General features: G+C 43.5%; 2 protein-coding genes and 1 long non-coding RNA gene across 5 annotated transcripts in view; 1 reads left to right on the top strand and 2 right to left on the bottom strand.

Annotated features, from left to right (window-relative positions):
* LOC146502259 (uncharacterized) overlaps window positions 1-22,925 on the top strand; it is a 172,723-nt gene that overhangs the window by 137,944 nt on the left and 11,854 nt on the right. The window lies entirely within an intron of this gene.
* LOC146502262 (uncharacterized) lies at window positions 8,477-14,399 on the bottom strand. The gene is made up of 2 exons (XM_085133459.1): window positions 13,185-14,399; window positions 8,477-12,473 (listed from the first exon to the last, which is right to left on the bottom strand). Exon 2 carries the CDS (start codon window positions 12,435-12,437, stop codon window positions 11,307-11,309), a length of 1,131 nt encoding a protein of 376 aa, XP_084989585.1. The 5' UTR covers window positions 12,438-12,473; window positions 13,185-14,399; the 3' UTR covers window positions 8,477-11,306.
* zbtb25 (zinc finger and BTB domain containing 25) lies at window positions 15,940-22,528 on the bottom strand. 3 transcript variants are annotated; one of them, XM_085133453.1, is made up of 3 exons: window positions 22,237-22,528; window positions 20,950-21,130; window positions 15,940-19,846 (listed from the first exon to the last, which is right to left on the bottom strand). In XM_085133453.1, the coding sequence occupies exons 2-3, from the start codon at window positions 21,120-21,122 to the stop codon at window positions 18,664-18,666; spliced, it is 1,356 nt and encodes a 451-aa protein (XP_084989579.1). In that variant the 5' UTR covers window positions 21,123-21,130; window positions 22,237-22,528; the 3' UTR covers window positions 15,940-18,663. The 3 variants fall into 3 exon arrangements, with proteins under 3 accessions (XP_084989579.1, XP_084989580.1, XP_084989581.1); XM_085133454.1 differs by lacking the exon at window positions 22,237-22,528 and adding an exon at window positions 21,209-21,961; XM_085133455.1 differs by lacking the exon at window positions 22,237-22,528 and having other exon boundaries at window positions 20,555-20,950.

Here is a 22,925-nt window from a genome sequence, read left to right as displayed (position 1 = left end):
AAAGTTGCATGACACTAGCCCTTGAGGACTGGAGTTTGAGACCCCTGTCATATGGAATATGACAGGGGTCATATTCCATGACCCCTGTCACCTGTCATATTCCACACCTGTCATATGGAATATGACAGGTGTGGTTGAACTGCATGAAGACTGAAGTTTCTCTTCTCTTCTGGCAGGACAGGAATGTGGCCTTGTCCTGTGAGCCACTGTAAGGATGTACTTAGAGTAGAACTGGACTGTCACTGGCCTCAGGCTCTTCACCCTTTTCAAAGACAAAGCAGTCATTTAGATAAAATATTAGATATTGTTTACCTGTAAATGCGCAAAGTAAATTTTGAAATGTAATTATTGTCAAGAGTGAACAAGCACTGATAGTGTAATCTACAGCTGTGGCCAAACGTTTAGAGAATGAGAAGTGTCGTTTGCTTATTTACAAAGTTTGCTGTTTCTGTGATATTTGTATATCATATTATATCACTTCAAACAGAGATGATCCAGTAATGCACTAATGAATTAGACTAACTATTCACTTTAGCTAAAGTTATTAAGTTAGTTAAAGAGTTGGGATGCTGTGTAAGACATAAATAAAGCTAAAATACAGGTTTGGACACTGTTTTGCATGTTTCCCTACTGTAGAGGTCTCTGCAAGCATACAGAGGGGGTACTCTGAGAGGGTACAAGATGACAACTTTGGAATCCTACTAGAAACAAACTGGTTCACCCGAAAGACAAAACGCCAAAACACAGACTTAACAATGTGGTGTATGCTGTACAGTGCAGCGAGGAATGCCCAGACCTCTACATTGGAGAGACCAAACAGCCACTTCACAAGCGCATGGCACAACACAGAAGAGCCACCTCCACAGGACAAGACTCAGCTGTCCATCTGCATCTTAAGGATAAAGGACACTCTTTCGAGGATGCCAATGTTCACATTTTGGACAGAGAGGACAGATGGTTTGAAAGAGGAGTGAAAGAAGCCATCTATGTCCACTGTGAGCGACCATCTTTGAACAGAGGCGGTGGTTTACGACACCAACTCTCTGCCATCTATAATCCAGTTTTGAGATCCCTTCCCAGACTCCTTAACGCCCACTCACATCCTGGGCCATCTGACCTCAGGAATTCGCATGATAAGGTGGAGCCAGGTTTCACAATGAACTCACCCAAAACCCTGGCTGATTGGGACCCACACCCAGTTTCACACCTTGGCTCAGGCGATTAGAGGATCATCAGGGGGTCCTTTTGTCCCTCTGTGGGGGGGTTTAAATCTGGGACTCTCCACCATTTGACCTTAGAACTGAAGAGGCTTCTCGGATGCGAGGTGAAACGTCTTCAAGTAACTTAAAGAAGTCAAGACGCTTTTCTTTGCAAACTCCTTTGACTACTAGAAACAGTCGATCATATTTGTTTGTCAAAGCTGAATTCAGGGCAAACTACGCTAAATTCGCGTTTTTAGTTAGCAGCTACAATAAGCATAAAAGTTACCTTACGGCTATCATTTGTTAACATGACGCTTGTTCTTATACATGTAATACATTTATTACCAACCTGAGAGTTTATCCACTGGTTATTCGACTTTCTTAAGTCATTCTTAATTCAGCTCAAGATGCTGTAGATTCCCGTCAGTAACACTTTCGGTCCACTAGTAAAACGTAGTTCTATTAATCTGCGCTTAACCGGCCTGTTCCAAAAAACTGAATTTTGGAACTGAAATTGAATTGTAGAACTGAAACTGAATGGTGAGAAGTGAAACTGAAATTATTTGAGAGCTGAATTTTTAAAGGATAAAATGCAGTTTCAAAGCAAATCAATTCATTTTCAAAATATAATATTCAATTTCAATTTAGTGATGATCATTTTCAAACCATAAATTAAATTTCAAATTAGACTAATTCAAATTCAGATTTCAAAAGCATTTATTCAAGTTACAATTCAGATTCAATCTGAGCAATTCAAATTCAAATTTAACTTATTCAAATTCAGTTTCTGATGGCACAGATTTCTGCCCATAGTTCACCTTCAAAATCATCAGCAGCTTTGTTTGCTCAGGGATCAGAGGTTGTTGTCATGGAAACAGAGTCAGCTGCTTCCTGCTGGCAACTGAAGTCAGGCAGACTAATCAGAGATTTATGAAGGATCAATGTATTGGTTATTGGCAGAAAAGATCATATAATATTATTTTATTAGAACACGTGTTTGAGGTTTCATCATGCAAATAACGTGTAAATCTGAAAATTAACTTCTAATTGTACTCTGTCTAAATGAAGTGTTCAATAAAGTTAAGTATTCAAACTCATTTATACATTCTGTTATTTTTATTAGAGACACAAACCTGAAGAACAAAAACATCTGACCGCATATAAAACATGGATGACTGCGAGAAACAATGCACACCAAAATGTTTGTCATCTGTCCCCAAATCTGACGGATGGGACCAAAATCTTCAAAATAAACTCCCTGTTTGACTCAGAGCTGAGAGCAGAGACTCAAGCTGTGTCCCAAAACGTAGGCTGCATCCTCCGGAGGCCGCATTTGAAGGCCGATTATGTCACAGTCAGGCGATGAAGGCTGTCCCAATTCATTGACTCCTTCAAATGTTGCCAACAAATGCGTCCTTCATTTCCCCGAATTTGAAGGACGGGTCAGGTGTGTCCTTTGTGGCCCACCATATATCCCAGAATTCATAGCCCGGCCCAGCCAATTCCAGTTTTCAACAACAGCGGCCGCTACTAAGTTTTAATATTACTCTTATTACTCTTTCGGGGTCACAAAATAAACTTTTAACATATTTTCAGGCAAGAATGTAGTTGAGTAAACTGCTTGGTTTATCAAGACATCGCATATTTGCAGAAGTGCTCTGACATTTTCGGAAATGTCTGTTACCCACCCGCTCAATAGCTAGCCGGGGGTTTCAATGGTAACTCGAGCCAGCGAGAACAGCGGACTCCCGGCTTCATCGTTTTCAGACCCCTGCTGTCTTTTGCTACTCAGGTTAAACATGATATATAATTCACTCCGATAACTTAAAAATGTAATTGTTTGGCTTTTTTCTGTGTATTATTTGTTCCGGAGTAAATCAGTTTGGCTGAGATCAAAGTTATTAGATTAGATTAAATAAAACTTTATTAATCCATCGGGTGGGTTCCTCTGGGATTTTCACACAGCTGAATAAACGTCAAACAGAAAACGGATTACACAGAAGTGTGAGACGGTCGAGAATTTACCCGAGTGTCCTGTTGTATTTTAGATAGCAAGGAGAAGACAGCTGAGTTTATTAAACTCCACCGAGACAGCGGTGACGTAAATCTGAAGGCTAGACTGTCCCATTTCTTTTTTTTTTTTTTTGCCTGTCCCATTTGGTTCTTTAGCCGTCAGAATTGTTGTCTGAAGACCAACAAGAATACCCAGTGGATTTATTTTGCCAAATGGATCATCATGGCATTGCCGTATTGGTCCATTTGATCAACCTTTGTTTTTATTATTAATTTTATTTTATTTTCAGTTGTTACAGACGGGACAGACATGAGTGAGGGATAGGAAAGGGAGAAAGAAAGAGGAAGGAAAAGAAAAACAGAAGGGGAGAGGGACAGTGAGAAAGGGGAAAAAAAAATTCTCCTGGATCACCTGTTGAGAAAGAAAGAATAGAAAACAAGCAAAAAAAAAACAAAGCAACATACTAAACACAACACCATCGCATTAATCTAGCTAAGTGTAAACAGCAGTAAATACTAAATATTGAATGTTGTTGTGCAGCACGCAGGACAGACAGCGCACAATGTGCTTTGAAGTAGCAGTCAAGAAAGGTGTAATTTAAGTCTACGAACAGTGAACACCCGTGTGCACACCTGTGTGGATCAGCGCGCTTGTATTCAAATGGTTTCTCCATGTAATGGTCTGCAAGAGGATGTAGAGAGCCATAGCCCTGTCCCCCAGGGCATGAAGCAGGCATGGAGGAGATCCAGGCTCCAGACATCCAGAGGCCCCAGAGTGCGAGAGCCCAAGGAGGACCACCGGAGGGGCATCTGTGCCACCCTCATGGGAAGGGCTGAGGATCCCCAGATGAGGGGTCACCCAGTAGCCACCGAGCAGAAGCTATAGGGGGCTGCACCGGCGTGCCCGCCGTCTCTGCCGGCAGCCAGCTGTGCCAGAGTGAACCGAGCCGCAGGCCCAGAGGCCGAAGGCCCGAGGGCCCCCCGCGCCCCAGAAGAGGCCTGACCGAGCAACAGGCGCCAGGCCAGAAGTGCAAGACTGTCCCATTTCACAGCCTCGCACTTCTGGCCTTCTTGGTCTTCCAAGGACCTGGCCCACGTAGACCGCGAAGGCAGGGTCCTCCGAAAGATGCAGCCTACATTTCATTTCATTTCATTTATTTCCAAAAATCAGGGAACAAACCAACATTAACATTTATCTCAGATCCTAACCCAAACCAAACAACAAATTTACAATCAGAATATACCACTCCACATAGTAACAAGGAGAAAAATTAAAATTAAAATAAATAAAACAAAAATTATAATGGATCCTTTTTCAATGAACTCCAATTTCATTCACATTCTTCATATTGAGTTATCGTTTTAAGCATGTAACACTTTTTAAAACAATGTAAATTTATACAATTCTTTAAATTATAATGAAGTGAGTTCCACAGTCGCATACCCCTAACCGTTGGACTCATTAATCTTTGTGTAGTCCTAGCTAACTGATGCTTAAAATAAAATTTCCTTCTACTATCTTCTCCCCCTGAACACAATAAAAATACTCTTTGTAACTTAAAGGGCAAAATATTATTTTTAGCCTTAAACATAATTAATAGTGTCTGTAATTTTACTAAATCTCCTAATTTTAATAATTTCGATTTTATAAATAATTTATTTGTATGTTCTCTATATTTAACATTATGAATCATTCGTATAACTTTCTTCTGTAATAAGTTTAGAGGTTTTATAGTATTCTCATATGTATTCCCCCAGACTTCAATACAGTAACTAAAATATGAGAAAAACAATGAAAAATATAAAATGCGCATTGTTTTATAGTCTAATATATCTCTTACATTTCCCAAAATATAAATGTTTTTAACCATCTTCCTTCTAATATACTCAATATGTGATTTCCACGTCAAATATTCATCTCATCTCATCATTTGTCAGATTCAAAGATAATTTATTTACATCAAACCATATTTTTAATCTTAACATCTCAGAAGTCATAATTTCAACCAAATCTTTCAAATTCTCTCCAGAGCAATAAAAATTTGTGTCATCTGCAAATAAAAAAGAATTTAACCTTTTTGATACGTCACAGATATCATTAATATATAAATTAAAAAGTTTAGGTCCCAAAATAGAACCTTGAGGAACGCCACATACAATCTTCAATCTTTCAGAGGTGTTGCCGAGATAATGTACATATTGCGACCTATTTTCTAAATAACTCCTTAACCAATTCAATGCCACTCCTCCTGGTGATGTGTCATTCATAGAAAATGCCAATATAAAATGACTTATGGTGACAGCACTCAGTCAGCCTCTGCACTTCTAACAGACTCATTATGGCTCATGACTTCCCAGTAATTTGCTGTGCTGTGGTGGCACAGACTTTGTATGTTAGTTCACATGACTGTATAAGTTATTTTCATTGAATTAAAATGAGCAACAGCCTTTTTTTCCCACATTTTGGGACACAGCTCCAGGCAGGCCAATTACGTCACAGTGACGCGATGAAGGGTGTCCCAATTCGAAGTGTACTTCAAATGCGCCCTTCATTTTCCCAAATTTGAAGTGTGGTCTGGCGTAGACTTCGTGGTCCCATACATCCCACAATTCATAGCGTGGCGGTGAGTGCGGATATTTTGTTTGGAAAAAAATGGCAGATGCCTGAAGCGCAGCGGCCGAAGAGCAATGTTCCCTCTAAGCTGCGCACGTGCGCAATTGTGCACTGCTGGCATGGTCTCTGCTCACAGAAAATCTGCGTTGCGCACAAAAAAAAAAAATCTAACCCGAATTGAAATTACAATTAATACTGTCACAACCCGGCTCAAAGGAAGTGACAAGCAAGTGGGAGACCACACACAGGCTTTTAAACGCTGTAAGATATATTTAATGAAAATAAGGTGAAGCAACTTAAACACAATTTAAAGGACAAAACAGCCATAACTGAAGCCTCAAATGAACTTGATGGGTGCCAGACGGAGAGAGTCGAGGTGTCTTTATACACTGAGGCTGGCCTTCTCAGGTGTGCTGCATCTATAATTGGGTCAGCTCCACCTACCTGCAAGAAACAGGTAACAGAAAAACCTAAACATAAGCCCAGCCCACTGGCTGTAACAATACTTTAACAATTCTGTTTTGCAGCGTTAGTCAGTAAGTGACTGGCTGCTCCTGTATGGGATTACAATGACGCCATCTTATCCCATAGTCCAGCCAATAATGCGATTCACATTTGTATATACGCAGCTAATCAACGTCGTTGACAGGCTATGACAGCGTCCTTATGTGCACCAGTGTTTTAGTTAGCAAAGCGGCGTGGCTGATGTGGAGTGAAGCCACGTTAATGACAACGCGTACAACCATTGGAGATGTGAGCAGGACAGACGGAACAATTGACAGAAAAAATGTGGACTTTATACCAGTTTTTAAATTGTGTTGATAGGTCACGTAAAACCAGAGTTATGATAAAAATATATGCAATGTTTGTTTTTTTCCTGAATACTATCATTGTTTATATTTACTGCGGGAAGAAACGGTAAAAACTGTGTTTTATAAGGAAAACACTGGAAAACGCTCTCTGCCTGTGAGCAAAAACAAAACCAAAAAACTCCCACCCTTTCCTATTGGTGGAAAAATGTACCATGTCGACGAATCAAAAAATGATATGGCAACATGGCATTTAGTTGTTTAGGAAGGGGGAAGTTTTAGGAATGACAGCAGTGTTTTGAGATGTGAGAGATTTGCGACGTTTAGCGAAAATCCTGTGTAGTTAGTGTGTAGTGTAGTCAATAGTTTTGTTGTGTGTGAACAATGAGGCAACTACTGAATGTTACAGGTGTTACAGGAGTGATACATCTCCTGTTGTCAGGCCTGCAGGTATCAGGCTGTTGTTCTCCTTTATCTCATAGTGTACAGAAATACATTTTTGGAGTGGCACAAATGATTTGTGTGTGTTTAATAATGAAGAACATTAAAACATTACTGTTGGTCACATGCCGGCAAAGTTATGTGACATTAGCGATGTTTGTACTTTCAACATTTACTTTGTTTTAAAGCCTTTACTTTAAAATATACGCCGTTCAATAGTTGGCCTTAATCTTACAGAGAATGCGCTGATTTTCTGGATAATTAAAGTCAGTAATATATCCACAAACACGAGCTGAAAGTCAGTGATGCTGCTCGGTTTGCAGTCCTGAATATCACAGCACAAGCAGGATTCACTGCACTGTTAATGTTAGCTATGTTATATTGCTGCTTCTGTTCGGTGGTGTCGAGCCAAACGGACTTTAACGTGTGTTTGAACGAGCTGATGGTTCACTCGTTAAGCTGAAAGAAAGATGCTTTAATCACAGGAGTCACACATGTGTCCACTTTACCATCTGGGAACTCTTCTTGTTTAGCACTCGTAATAACACAAACACTAAATCCTCCTTCTCTTGTGCTGTTTTGTAGCAGTGTATATACCTGAGACTGTCACCTGTCTGTCTGTCCTGCACTCTCTCTATTTTTCCTTCTCTCTGATTGTGTAATAAAAGTCTGAACATGTATTTATAAGTTACACTTGTGTTTGAATCCTGCAGCTTCTCACACATTTGATTTCCATGTATGACAACTGCAAGTGTCCAGAGTGAGGACAGACTGAGGGACCCACTGCTGCACATCATCTGTGAGGCTTTGCACCCCTGATGATCCACCAGAACAAACTCAGCAGTGTGTGAGGAAGAGGAGGAGGAAGAGCCAGCAGCAGTTGACAGATGGAGAGAATAGACAGACTGTTCCCTGTTTGTGAAGGACTGCTAGAAAAGTTTAGAATAACTAATTGTCTGTCCTGAATCAGTCTTATTAGGTAATGTTCAAATAATTTTATCATTCCAGTGTTTTCAGTGTGGGAGAAAGTACTCAGGGCCTTCAGGTCACACACTATGAAAGGCAGAAACAAGTTTAATATTCAGAAACCTAAAGTATGCATCAGCAGCAGAATGGACCTAAAAATAAATGTGTGTGTGTGTATATATATATATGTATATATATATATATATATATATATATATATATATATATATATATATATATATATATATATATATATATATATCATAATAATCTGACAATAAATATAATATTGGCCATATTATATTTACATTACCAAAGTGAGATGACTTTAGTCTCATGAACAACATTAGCTAATTGTTATATATCTATATCTATATATATCTATATCTATATCTATATATATCTATCTATATATATATAGATAGATATATATATATGGTGCAACGATACTCGTATCGATATTGAACCGTTCGATACAGTGCTTTCGGTTCGGTACGCATATGTATCGAACAATACAAATTTTTTAATTTATCAACTTTCCTTCTGACGATGCTGTCTGTGTTGAGTGCTCAGTGGATCTGCGCTCGACAGTGCAGCCTAGGCAGAGTAGTCGAACGCAGATTCACTGAGCGCAGGGCAAGCTAGCGAGACAGAAGTTGAGCTCTCCTTGCAACATGGCAAATTGAACCTCCCCCACCCTCATTCAGATCTGGCGTTTGGAACTATTTTGGTTTTCATGTGACGTATGACCCTGAAGGTAAGCGCGTCATGGACTGAAGTAAAACAGTATGTCGGATGTGCCACGCAATGCTCAATTAGTTCCCACTAGTTCCCACATTGGTGGGAACTAGTGCATTAGCGCAGTTAGCTCGTTAACGTGTTGGCCGTCCACCCCCACGCACGGGGCGATCTGCGGTAGCTCGTTAACGGAGATTTGCCGTGTTGTGGCGTTAACCTCATTTGAGATTAACGCTGACAGCACTAGTGGGAACACAACGAATATGACTGCACATTTACGCCGACATCGTCCAACAACTTTGTTGTTTCAGCAACATTAAATTTAAAATGTTGTTTAAAAATACACACAGATACTAATTTTATGTTGTAAGATTTATGAGTTTGATGCTTTCATAGTGGTACTTGGGAGAGCTTGACATTTTCTCAGGTGGTACACACTGTAAAAAGTTTGAGAAACACTGATAAGTGTATGTGTGCTTTTGGAAGACATTTAAAGCTGCTGTACAGAATCTTTGAAACAAGCTAGCTTAAAATATTTTTAGAATATAAACAGAGCACTCTGCTTCTCTTTACAGTTCCTCACTCCACCAGGGCTGTTTGGCACTTTCTGATAGTGTGCAATTGTGATCTACGTACTGCGGCAGTCATACAGACAACTGGACGGTCCAAAATTGGCCTACCTATTACTGGTTGAGGTTTTAGTAGAGTTGTGGCTGAACCACACATCAGTGGGTTTTGGTCAGTGGTTGTTGATCAATGGTCATGAGAATTTGCATAATTAAGATTAAGGAACTGACTTCCCAGCCCATTCTTCCTTCAGTGGGCTGGTTTCAGTCATTATGCAAATGTACTGTTTATAAGATTTGGGGAAACCTGCAGTCAGCTGAGACTGAAGAAGTCACTTGGATGAGTGATGAAACGTTTCTCCCACTGAAAACGCTATGTCCAGATGAACAGATTCAACGTTTTGAGACTGATCCAACATTATTCTTGAGAAATGGATCATTTGATTTTACTCTTTTACCTGAATGTGGCTCCTTTTTTGAATAAACTTCCTTATATCCATTATGAACCTGGCTGTCGCTCTGTACACACACACACACAACGGGAGTTATAAGGCTAATGGGCATTCAGTCAGTTAGCTAGTTAGTATCCATTTCAAACAGGACAGTGGTAACAACAGTAGGTTATGGACAATTTTAAGTTTTAGATTTTAAATAGGCTGAATACATTTCAGTGGGAGCAACAGGACAGTCAGATGTCGCTGATTTTACTACAGAGTAGGGCGGATTGTAGGGTAGCAAACATCGACGGAAAAGTTTTCAACACTGCAGGTTACCTGAGTGTAATGTTTTTCAGCTAAAAAGAAACATGGTCTGACTCCTACCTAACTATATAAAGAGTAACTGAAGGTTAAATGCAGCTAACATGTCTAGGCACTTACACCTCCGCTCCGCTGCGTCTCAGCCACCATCGCTCTGGCAGCAAGGGCAGTGTTGCCAACTCCTCAGTAAGGAAAATTGCTATTGGCTGTCCTAAAAGTCGCTAGAAGTCGCTAAATGAAGTCATTGCCTAATTTGCATAATTGATAATAACACGATAATAAATAACATCGTGGAAGAGACATAAAGTGAGTAAAAAACGTCCTAAATGCATTTAGAATTTATTTAGAACTACAAATTTAATTTACTTTAGCAATTATTGTTTTTTTTTAATGTCACAATTCCAATTCGCACAGATGGCTCATCTGCTCACAGACCAGAGGAGGTGAGAAAATGCAAGTTTAAGGAGCTCCATTCATCCTCGAGTTCACATGGTGAGAATGGTTATATGTTTATGTCCTCATGAAAGAAACCAAAGAGCTCATCATTTGACCTTCAGTACAGAGTTTAGCTCATTAGTCTCTGCTCTTTTGTGATGTCACTTCCAGCTGCTCTGACCTCTAAATATCCTTTTCTTCCTCTCAGTCTGCTTTCTGATTCAAACACTCACCTGTCTACGCCTGAGCTCATTACATCAGCTGGTCTTGACCTTTGGCCACGCCCTCTGTTTTTTTTTACACCTCTTTTCTGTGATTGTCCTTTCCTTGTAGAAATCATTTCTAAACTGTGGCTTTAAGAAGAGACGCGAAGTTTCTAAGAGGAGGAAGATCATATTTATTTAAACCATCACTACGACTGAAAAGCAGAACATGTGACTTTATACAGATCAATAATTCACGAGCAGAGCCTAAGGTGGCGAGAGAACATCAATAAGCCCTGAGTTGTGACTCTCAGGCAGAAAGGTAACCTTTATCTAGTTGATCCAGAGAAAAACGGACTCTGTATGATCATTCAGCTGTCGATCTCCTCCTCCAGATGTTGATCCTTTCCTGCAGGTGTTGATCCCTTCCTGCAGGTGTTGATCTCCTTCTGCAGGTGTTGATCTCCTTCTGCACGTGATCCATCATGGCTTGTCAGCGTCTTCGTGTCATCTTTTAGCTCCAGTTTGTTCTCCGCCTGACATAAAGTTCTGCGCAGACACTCACTCGGGTATGCAGCGCCTCCTCCCTATATCTGCCTCCTCCCCGTCCTCAGCATGGTCTCGCTGGACACAGTTTGCGGTGCTCTGCTGTTCTCTGGTCAGCTGATCCACAGCGGCATTCATGGCAGCTCGGACCAGCGTGTGAGCCATCTGAAGCAGCTGCTGCTCGCTGTGGTCAAAACCGAGGAGGTGGAGGATAAGGTGGCTCTGTGAGGAAGAGCTGCCCTCCCAGCACTCCTCCTCCTCTTCCTCCTCCCTCTCCTGGGGGCAGAGCTCAATTCGAATGAACGGACCATTTGCCGGTGCCTGAAGGGAGGAGGAGAAGCTCTGGAATGAGCTCTGAAGCTCCTTATGGAGGAATGACCCAGCGTCCGCAGAGTCACTGAAAACCTTGAGTGGTCTCCCCACGGTGATGTCATCGACCTCATCAACTCTTTGGAAGGTCTCTGGTCGATGTTCCTTCACCTCCTCATACATTTCTCCTGCTGCTGGTTCTCCTGGACTCCCAGTTGCAGCTCTATCCAGTGCCGCCTCCACGCTAGTCTCCACTATGACAGTTGCCTGAACAGTGTCCATCTGAGCCACTCCCACCACCACCATGTCTTCCTGTGGGCGCCTATTTCTTCCTCTGATGAAGAACCTGTGCAGCTTTTTCTGGGCCTCCCCCTGCACCTCCTCCCTCTGCTGGTACGATGAATTCCTGGACTTCCTGAACTTTGGCCATGCCCTCTTGTTAGCTCTCTTGTCCTGTGACTGAGGCTCCACCTCTGAATCCTGCTGCTGCTCTGGTTGTTTCTCGACTTTCTTCTGTATCCTTCTGATGCAAATGAGCTCCGAGGAGAACCTCCCCCACCACCTGCACTTCCTCCTGTTTCTGCAGTGTCCCCTGCAGGTTCCTGTGGGTGGGGCCTCTCCCTCCAATCCACTGAATTCTTTGAGGTCAGCTGCTCTTTCAACTGCGGTGTCTGAATGTCTCGCCGTGGTTTCATTTTCCACCACCTCCAGTGGCTCCTCCCCCTCACTCCTGCTCCGGGTTTTTCCTAGCAGCAGCATGTTCAGAGGACCCCTTAGCTTCCTTTTCAGGCTGACGCTCTCCGCTCGCCCCACGTTCTCTCCGCCCTTCATCGCCATTGAAGGAAAATGTTTCCTGAAAGCGTCTGTCAAACCCTGCACATAGATTCATCAGCAGCAGGTTATTAAAGTCACACACACACACACACACACACACACACACACACAAACAGACACACTGAATCCTGAACTAGATTATACAGTCAGTATTTGGGGAAATTAAATTATTTTAAAGATCAATGACTGAGTAACAGCTGAGACGCTGTGCTGCTGGGGTTAACTGTCTATCACAGCTGAGTGGGGTGAAGGTGTGAGGAGCGAACATCAGCTGACCATCCACAGGTAGGTCCGGGCGCTCACCTGATTCTTCTTCCACCTCCTTGGGTTGTTCACCCGAGGGTGAACAACCCAAAGCTGTTGCGTGAGGCAACAAAAACAAGTCTGACCCATGAAACCGAGGGGACAAGAAGGAGGCCTGTGAGGAGCTGTCCTGCTGCTCCTCTGGCTCACCTCCACCTCTGAGGAGTTCAGCCATCATCACCTGCTTGAGGTGAGTCAGTGCAACTCAGGTACCCCCTCACAAACACTTCCAGTTGGCCTCAGACTCCAAGTGTTTACATCATGACAGGAAGTTCCAGTCAGCTGATCACTCTTCAATAACCTGCTGCCTCCAAAATAAACTTCCTCTTCCTCTGATGACATCATCAGAGGAATCATGCCTAATGACATCATCAGGCATGTAGTGATGATATCATCAGGCAGGTATGAACATGAAAGAACATGATGAATGAACAGATGAGTTCTCACCTGGGTGCTTCCTGCTGATCGGATCTGTTTCTCTCGGATTCATCAGGAAAAACTGAGCACATCTCTCTCTTCTCTGCCACCAGCACTGCGCCTCCCCAGTTTCCATAGCAACCACACTGATTGATGCTTTTTTCTTTTACACAAATTGTTTCTTCGATAAAGCGGTGGTACGTGGGCTGGGGGTGGGGGGGTGGGGGAAGGAAACAGCAGCTTTCGTGTCCTGTAATCAGGTTTGTGTCATCAGGAGGTCCAATCACCAAATAGCTCTGTATAACGATGCCTGCACGTGTTTGTCCATAGACACGGTGTCAGTAAAGTTTTCAATAAACACACAACTCTTAAACAGGTGAGTCATAGAAGCATCCTCCCTCCGTACAGGTGTCATGAACGAGGAAAGAGACCAATCAGTTTGTTTCAGGTTGTACGCATGACTCAGCCCTGCCTCTGCTGGACACCAGAGGAACTGCAGGTGTGGGGCTGCATCGTCTTACCTAAAACCCTTTCTATAGCATACGTGTTTCCTTCTACTTCTCCGAACATCTGCTGGACATTCAACACCGAAACACACGACTGTAGCAGCACGGCTGCTACACCTTACTGTAATCACATTACAGTTACTATTACTAGTGTGACACTGGTTCTTCAGGAATCTGAAACAGTATTAAAATAAAGGTTTAACAAAACACAAAGACTTGATGAAATGTGACTGCAGAGTAACATCACTGTCACGTCCAGTTTCACTTAATGGCAGCAGAGTTTGACTCTTTAAACGTTTCAGTCAGCTGATGGTTTTAGAGCAGCATTACCAACACCATGAAAATGACAGAAACCATGGAGACCTGAACAACATCACACTTAAAAACATCCAAGGTGAGTTTCATCAGTTTTTTGTGATTTCAAACAGTTACAATACTTCTGGAGCTGTTTTCAAACTACTTTATTTTGACAGGATGTACTGCTACTGAAGTACTTCCTGTTACAAACACGAATGTTCATATGTGTTTGATGATGACGGGAAGAAAAGCTCAGCATTTTACCTGCAATTAGCAGTCTGCACTAATCCTGAACAAGACACTTTAATGAGGAACCTGCAGAGAGCACAAAGCCACACCTGTTCATGAGGTAATTTCAAAATGAAACAGGAAATAACAATGAAAAGATGAACTGAAAGGAGAAATACTGAGTTTAAACATGAGGAGATGCTCACTATGTTTAAGGGATAGTGAGCATCTCACTGATCAATCAATTGATCAGCGTTTCAGTTGTGATTGATATCTAAGGCTGAGGTGAGAGGTCACCATCTCCAAACAGCCACAGAGCAAAGTCATCGAGTCCATCAGCTGTTCAGACCTGTTTCAGTCACACTGTGGCACCGCATCATTGATCCTTGATCAGTTACTGATCTGCCACAAGCTCTCTGTCCTCCGAGTCTATTTTTAAATGTGTGAAGAATGTGTGAAGAAGAAACTGAAGCCTTCGTTTCTATGGTGATGGAGGGTAAGAATACATCCATCTGTTGCCAAGCAACAGCACGCTAACCAATCAGATCACCCGACAGGTGAGTGCCAAGAGACTGTCAGGAACCTTCATCCAGTCCTTCACTGAGGCAAAGTATTCTGGGAAACAGAGTGCATCTTGTGGACTCGCCCTGACAGTGAGGAGTGTGATCAAATCTGTGGCATCACCTTTGACCCCGTGACGATGCGGACTGATAAAAAATCAATTTTTATTTTTAAAATCTCGAGTCAAAGCAGTTACACTGGAGTCTGAATTTTCCCACAATGCCTCTCTTCTCACCTGGCTGCTAAGCTCACTGTTGACTCCTGCAGGTCAGATTCTGGCAGGGCACAAAGAATGCTCTCCTGTAGACCAATCAGCAATCAATCAGTACGCAGCTAACTCAATAATTACCTCTGTGATAAACAGCTGATGTCACCAACAGGTTACTCTGGTTAATCAATAATCAATCTCAGTATTGGTTGATCGGTATTAGGGCTGGACTGAAAATCTGGCATACCGGGCATTTTCCCACTGTGCTGATGCACGTTTGGGCTCCTGCTAACAGCTAACAGCTGAAGTGCGTTGCATGCTGCGGTGCAACCCAGTGTCGGATTATGATATTACTTTATGCCATGTTAGACCCCTAATTAAAGATTGTGAATTATTATGTAGTTTTAGTTTGCATTATGCTCCTGAATTAGAAGAAGGTGATAACTATTACATTTGGTAAACTGATTTGCATTACATTAGACTGCTGATTTATTGTGAATGGATGATATTGTTTTATGATGCATTATACTGCTGAGTTATAAGAAATATTGTTCACAGAAAGTCATCACCTTATTTGTCTGATTAGAAGAGAACAGAGCATACTGCCCCATCTCATCAGGAGCAGATAAACAGGGAGCCAAGGTCGTAGCTTAGGCGCTGTGTGAGAAAGAATGTGAATGTTTAGGCTTTTATGATTAGGTTATATCTTATATATCTTATAGAGGCTATAAGAGTTTGATCAAGGCTCCACCATTTTGAGATCTGATGCTGTCTGCTGTATGGTGTCCATCTCCCACGCGTGTGTTCATTAAATCATCGTTTGACTTGACCCGGCCGGACCAGTGTGGTTATTTTGGTTTTCCTCTTGTATCCATCCCCAATATTTGAATCCGTAACACCAGCAACATCCACACCGAGCCGATTAAAACCTGTTCCAAAATCAATAATAAAAAAAGAATGAAAAGCACACACGAGAGCTTTGATCTGATTGGTGAAAAAAAACATTTATTTACAAAACTTTATTGTTCTATCCATGAAAAACAGATGCCGTTTACAAAAACATGTTGACACTGAACTTCCTGTTTGCTTTTTTACAGTGAAACACAGAAATAAGACGACGGCACGACAGTCACACACGATCAATAATCATTAACACCTCATCATCAATGAGCGCTGGTCACGTGACACAGAAAGGAACAGCAGAGACCACCAATTTCCCTCTGGCTGGTGGAAACTTTCAATGTAAAAGGTTTACAATGGAATTGAGACCAACTCCTTCAAAATAAGAGGTTTAAAATGCAAGAATGTAACTCCTTCAAAGTAAAGTGTTTAAAATGCAAGACTATTGCCCCCTTCACAATAAGAGGTTTAAAATGCAAGATTGGTGCTCCTTCAAAATAAGTTTAGAATAGAACATATTGATTTCTTCAAAATAAGAGGTTTAAAATACAAGATAGGACCACTGCAAAATAAAAAGATTCAAATGCAACAGCGTACAATTCCTTCAAAAACCAAAAAATTAATTAATTAAATATAACAGACTGGCTCCTTCAAAATAATGTTTAAAATGAACAAACATCAAATCCTTCAAAATAAAAAGGTTTAAATGCAACAGAATGTCACTCCTTCAAAGTAAATGTATTTCAAATGCACTAAACTATGACTCCTTCAAAATAAAACGTTTAGAACATATAGGAGCATAACCATTTCAAAATAAAATGTAAAAGTTAATAGGGCATTCCAACAAAATATTTCAAACACTGGCAGTAACTTTTTTTAAATAAAATTCAGATCGTGCTTTTTTGTTGGCTTTTGTTTTTTAGACTGTTAAAAGATTTTAGTTTTTCACAGTTTTATGATAAATATAAAAAAGATTGAATATTTTTAAAACTTTATTTAAAAATGTAAATAAAAAATGTGCCCCTGTGGGCGTAGGCTGGGAACCAGCGAGAGTCCTGACCCACAGATTGGGACACGTTTATTTTCCCATCTGTCCTTTCTGTCTTTTTTTGTGCTTGCCTTTGTTCGAGTCAGATGGAAGAAACTGTGGAATGATCCTTTAAATGAAGTTAAACCATCAGCTGCTCCATGTAAGAGCACCCTCAGTGTAATCCTCCCAGCTGTGTGTGAGCTCACTTCATCTTGATTGAACAGCTTCTGGAAGCCCGCTGAGGGGCAACACCTCAATCAGAGATTTTTCTACAGGGACTAATTTTTACCTCGGTGAAATGCAACATCTCACGCTGTAAGCTCTTTAGCAGAAACTAAAGAAAAGCAGAACAGAGGCAGGATGAAGTTAAGAGCTTTCGGACCTGCTCAATTTGGCAGAAGATGACTGACGTTAGGTCGTGGCTTTGACCTGAACTGTTAGCTCTGCCTCTGTGTCTTTGGTGCTGCATACTGAGGTTAGTGGGTGTGAGCAGCTTCAGCGAAGAGGTCCAATAAAAACCTGGTTTAACCCCGGCTAATCTCAATGACAGGTCATCACTATTCACTATTGAACCTGCAGAGGTCCGAGAACCCAGGTGGCTTCAGGTCATTTCTGCCAGTATGTTTCTGTAGCTGCTGCCTTCTTCTCCTTGTCCTGTTGACTGTTAGCTGGGTGTAAATTCACTGCACTGGCAGATATCCATTCAAACCTCTGAGGATGTCACTCCTTTTCAGGGTACTCGGGATCTTCTCAAAGCTCTGTGTAGCATTGGAAAACCTTCAAAAGCAATATCTGAACGTTTCAAGCTGTTATTTACTGAAGTCTGCACTGTAGTTTTGTTTCTTTGTGGACAACACTAAAAGGACAGAAACAAGAAGCCTCGTACTCTCTTTCTGACGATGAACATTGACAAAAGACTAACTCAAACTTTACATGTAAGGTGCTTACTCGTTATTTGTCACTGAGAGGGTTTACTGCTGTACATTTTAGTCCTAAACCTGTGTGGCAAGATGGAGGGAAAGAAAACGTGGGTAAAAAAATAAAACTGGAAGGAGAACTGACAGGATTTCCACTGAGAGATCCAAAAACCAGGGGAAGATGATCCTGAATGTGACATCTGCCAGATTTAAATCCAGTTTTTGGTTTGGACCTGTTCTCATAACTTGTAGATTACACCTTGTATATACGACACTCTGACACCAAATGACAGAAATCTGAGTAGTTCGCTTTTTGTTGTTTGCACATGTCAGTGCATCCACAGAAAGGTTCTGACATCACAGATCGCTCTGACATCACAGTGCTCACTGTCTCCTCTTCCTCACAGTCCTCTCAGACTCGCATGGGCTTCAGTGTTGGCTGCTTTCAGGTTTAGAGTCTCTGCCGGCTCAATTTCAGAGAAGGAAATACAAAGCAGTGACATGAATGACAGGAGGTGACATTAGTCAAAGTACTGACGTATTATTAATCTCTGATTAATCTGCTGATTAATCGAAACGAATCATGTAATCAGAGTCCAGAAACTTGTTCAACATGCACAAATCAGCAAATGTTTCAAACCGGAGAAACAGTTCCCAATCAATTATTATTAATCATCAATCAGTCAGGTTTTGCTGACGTTTCTGAGCATCAAACAGTCCGACCTGCTGACCTCAGCACCTCATGATCACATCACTGGATTAAACACAGACACTCCCAAACAGGTACAGACCAAACACTCAGAACACCACCACCTGCGGAAATTACTATTCCGTCCAATCACATCCCTCATAACAGATGGCATCACTCAACCGGAACGCCGTCCACACTCTCCTGGGAGATCTCAGAGTCCAGGGAGTAGCAGGAGCTGCCATTGTCCTGAGTGTCCCTGTTGGGCTCCTCAGAGAGAGCTATGGGGGTGCCCACTGAGGCTCCACCCCCAGCCCCCCCCCCAGGCTCAGCAGCACTGTCGCAGAAGTGGGCGGAGGCCTGGAAGAGCTGGCTGCAGAGGCGATTGTAGCGGTGGTAGCGGGACGGCTTGCCTGTGTGGGTGTACATGTGCTCCTGCAGCTGGCTCTTGTGGGAGAAGCGTAGGCTGCAGACGGCGCAGGCAATCTTACGTTTGCGTGAGTGCAGGGAGGGAGCAGGGCTACTCCCCCCTCCTCCACTCCCACCACCTCCTCGGCTCCGCCTCAGCTCAGCAGCCAGCTGGTTGGCTAGCGCCTGGCTCTGTCTCAGAGCTTCCTCCAAACATCCTGCATCCAGCTGCTCCTGGGTTCCTGGAGGACCCTCCTCTAGGCCGGCTTCCAGCTCACCGCCCTGTGACAGCCCCTCCATGAGACGGGCGGGGTCGAGGGCGTGGCTGAATAGGTGCTCCCGCAGGCCCTCTGGGGAGGAGCAGCGCTCTCCACAGCGGGGACAGAGCAGCACTAGCGGCCGGTCTTTGAACAGGAGGCCCTGAATGGGACTGCTGTCCTGAATTGGAGACCCTGCACCTGGACCCTCCTCGCCGTCCTCCTCCTCCTCTAAGCGTTCCTGCTTGATACGGGTAGTTGAGATGTCAGAATCGTCTCCGGATGCCACAGAGCAACGTAGCGCTGAGGCCTGATGGTCCGATGATACCCCCTCCAGTCCGACAGCAAGGGACAGCTGGGAGTGAGACCGGGCCCCTCGGTCAGAGGACCGCCCATCCTCGGCCCCACGGGACACCGTGGTGGTCTTGGGGACTCCGGGTCCCTCCTTGCTGGCCAGTTGGGAAGAGATCTGAATGCCATAGAGGTTGGACATGCGGACCACGTTGTTGGCAGTCTCAGCAGCACCCTCACCAGTTTTGCGGCACAGCTGGTAGGCGTGAAGGAACTTAATGCCCTCCTGCAGCCGGCTCTGGTCCACTGGCTGTTTGGGACACATACCGGTGTACATGATGTGCAACAGGTAGCTGAAGACGTCCGGCTGGATGTCCGTGGGCTGGATCTTTATACACTCGCTGGGGACACAAAGAGACATGAGGTCAGAACCTTGGAAAAAAACAGCATGTGACTCCTGATGTTTTGGATCGATGTTCTCCTGAAGGTTTGGACCAAAGTTTTGTTCCTCTATTCTGGATTACAGGATCCAGATCCTGAAATTTGTTCTCCTGGAATAAAGGAACAAACACCGGTACAAGCCTTCGGGCAGGCACACCGTCCACACTCTCCTGTGCTTAAGACATTATTCTAGTCTTAAACACATTTAGGGCTGATCAATCATATTTGAATTTTTATTACCATTTGATTGCTTCTTAAAATTATGAAAACAAAATAATTGGGATAAAACATTAAATTTCATTCATTATTTTTTTGGTGTGTTACAAATCAAACACACCGCTGTTCACCTAAAAGCTAAGGCCAAATTAACTGTCCTCACAGTGCATCTGTTTGTAGCTGACAGCTAGCCACTCTTTGACCAGTCAAGCTCCAAGTTTGTAGTTAACGCTAACATTAGGTTTGGTTGTAGAGAGCAAATCCAATCCTGAGCTGTCTTTCTCATGGCTAATCTTAGCTAACACTAACACGCCTGCTGACAAGTAGTAAAATCCTGTCTTTAATGGATAAGGTTGGCCAGTTTGTCCAAACTCCCGAGGCTGATCTATTTGCAGCTGCATGGTTTCAGACAAGCAAACCCTCTTTGGATTCATGCCGCACTGCTAACTCACAGCTAGGTGGCTAACAGCAGGTCGTCTGGTAACGTTTTCATGACAGGATCGACGCAGAGACTGTAACCGGCTGGTTAGTGAAGTCCTTTTCATCACTGCCGTCACGATGACAGCAAGCGGCAGATCTGACTGAAGAACGTACGTTTAGCACACCCCAGATAATCCTCCTCTCTGACCTGGAACCCAACACGGTTGAGGAAGCCAACAAATTTATCAGGACAAAGGATTCGACGGTCAGAGGAGTCACCACCTGCTGGGCATTTAAAAGAATTCAGGTTCTCAGAAAACATGCCTATTTTTTGTACTACCTGCACTTGTGTGATGACCCAAAGCACAGGTGTATAACTAACTTCTACTCAGGTACAGAGGTCACACGCCGCTGTCTCACCCCTCACCTGGACTGGTGGATGAAGATCATCTTGAAGTAGTTGGAGAAGGCAGCCAGCACAGCGCGGTGAGCTTTGAAGTAGACGTTTCCGATGGCGACGGTGCAGTCACACAGGAAACCAAATTCCCTCTGCACGTTGAGCTGCTGCAGCAGGAAGAGGCTGTGCGACGACACCTCCATGACCCCGTCTGAAACACAAACCCGAGCCCATGAAGTTCACACTATGACCTCCATCATCACTGCTCACACACATACATTTAACATACAAACTTATTAATATGCGACAGGATGGAGGATGTCTTGAAGAGGTTCAGAGAAGGTCAGAGGAACTTCACTGTGACCTCGAGCAGAGGATCCACTGTGGTGATAGAAGATGAAATATATATATCTGTGGTCGGCCAAGTCCATTGCTGCTGCTGTGTTACCGATACTCCTGTTGCTTTAGCTCAGTAAGTACTTAATATCGAAGTGCTGAATAATGCCACAAGGTAGAGCCTTCCTGATTCTCGTGCACTGTTATTGGTTGATGTTGTAGAACAGAGCAGGGGTGCAGGTTCATTCACTAAAAGAGCTGATGAAGCTCCTCTGTTTGAGGAGGAGCCTCTTCCGCGTCTGGGGGACATCAGAGGAACTGCAGCTCCTTCAGGGGCGCACGCGTGCCACTGTCTGGGTCCCTTGCACTTTGAAAAAAATCAACTTTAAGTAACTGTGTTGTCTTTAGTTGTGCTGACGTGGGAGTTTCCAATTTCATCGTACTATTGTACAAGGTATGAGTGTGCAATGACAATAAAGAGTTATTTTATCTTCAGCATCTCTCGCATACACACACGCACACACAGAAACACAAAGACACACACACAAGCACACAGACACACTAACACAGAGCAGTGTAGCACATTCAGACCTGAAAAACTCTTAAGGTGTTGTTTAACCCTGTGACGTCACATTAAGTCCGTCAGGCTCACTTGGACACGCCACCTCTGACCTCAGTGAAGGTCACACCTGACACACACACGCACTCATGCACGGGGAAGGGGCGGGTGTTCACATCGAACTGACCCGACCACACCGGAAACCGGACACCCGCGCGACCCAGTCACACACCAGCTCTGCGCGTGCACGTGCCGTCGCGCCCGCCGCCGCGCAGCATCCTCCATCCTTCATCTTATTCATCACACGCACGTCCTCATCACCTCCGCACATACGCGCACACGGGCGCGTGTTCACGCTCCCAACGCCCGGCAATCCCGTGTTCGCGCGGATCCTGCACGCGCGCCGTTAATGAGCGCCTTACCGCTGAAACGAGCAGATCGTCTTCAGAATCGGCCGATTTGTTGCTGCAGAGGATCTCGCGACGAGCCGCGTCACCTCTCGCGAGAACATGGGTCAACTGGGGCAGTCACGTGAGCCGTCAGAAACGTTTGATGGCTGATCAGTAATTTAATAAACGCAGAGCAGGAAAGATGGCGTTATCGTGCTATCGATAATTTTCTGAGTATATCAGGAAAAAAAGTGAAACTGATCACAGGCTGTCAGCCAGCAGCATAAGACCCTGACACCGTGCAGGGTGCACGATCACGTGACACAATACACACGTGCACACGTGCAGCAGACAGACTCACAAACACGCCTCAGCTCTGCAGCTCAGGGACTGAACCCCATCATAATCTGTGTAATCTGAGACTCAGAGTACTCTCAGAGTGGGCCACTGTACCTCGGTTGGTGACTGAAGTGACTCATAACCTGTGTAATGTTTGTTTTCTTAGGCTGGTGTCCACTGAGCTGATCAGCAGTATTGATTATTACTGACCACAGCGGGTATGCTGTGAGGTGTGGTCCACATTCTTGGCAGTGAGTGGGACACTTTCCCAGTGGGTACTGGGGTCCGCCTAGGCCGCCCTTTGTCACCGGTGATGGGCAGATTATCTGGGCGTTGCCAGCATCTTGTCTCTGCATTTTGCAGATGATGTGGTTCTGTTGGCA

The sequence above is a fragment of the Neolamprologus multifasciatus genome, chromosome 15 (assembly GCF_963576455.1).
Source record: "Neolamprologus multifasciatus chromosome 15, fNeoMul1.2, whole genome shotgun sequence".
Lineage (NCBI taxonomy): Eukaryota > Metazoa > Chordata > Actinopteri > Cichliformes > Cichlidae > Neolamprologus > Neolamprologus multifasciatus.
The sequence above is the reverse complement of the archived record's forward strand: the minus strand, read 5'-3'. Positions and strand labels throughout refer to the sequence as shown.

Bases quoted from the DNA above. Each gene is read 5' to 3' on its own strand.
- zbtb25 (XM_085133453.1), bottom strand. From the start codon at position 21,122: ATGGAGGTGTCGTCGCACAGCCTCTTCCTGCTGCAGCAGCTCAACGTG. The intron at 19,847-20,949 runs GTGAGGGGTGAG...TTGTGTCCCCAG, and splicing joins ATCTTCATCCACCAGTCCAG to CGAGTGTATAAAGATCCAGC.
- LOC146502262 (XM_085133459.1), bottom strand. From the start codon at position 12,437: ATGGCGATGAAGGGCGGAGAGAACGTGGGGCGAGCGGAGAGCGTCAGC.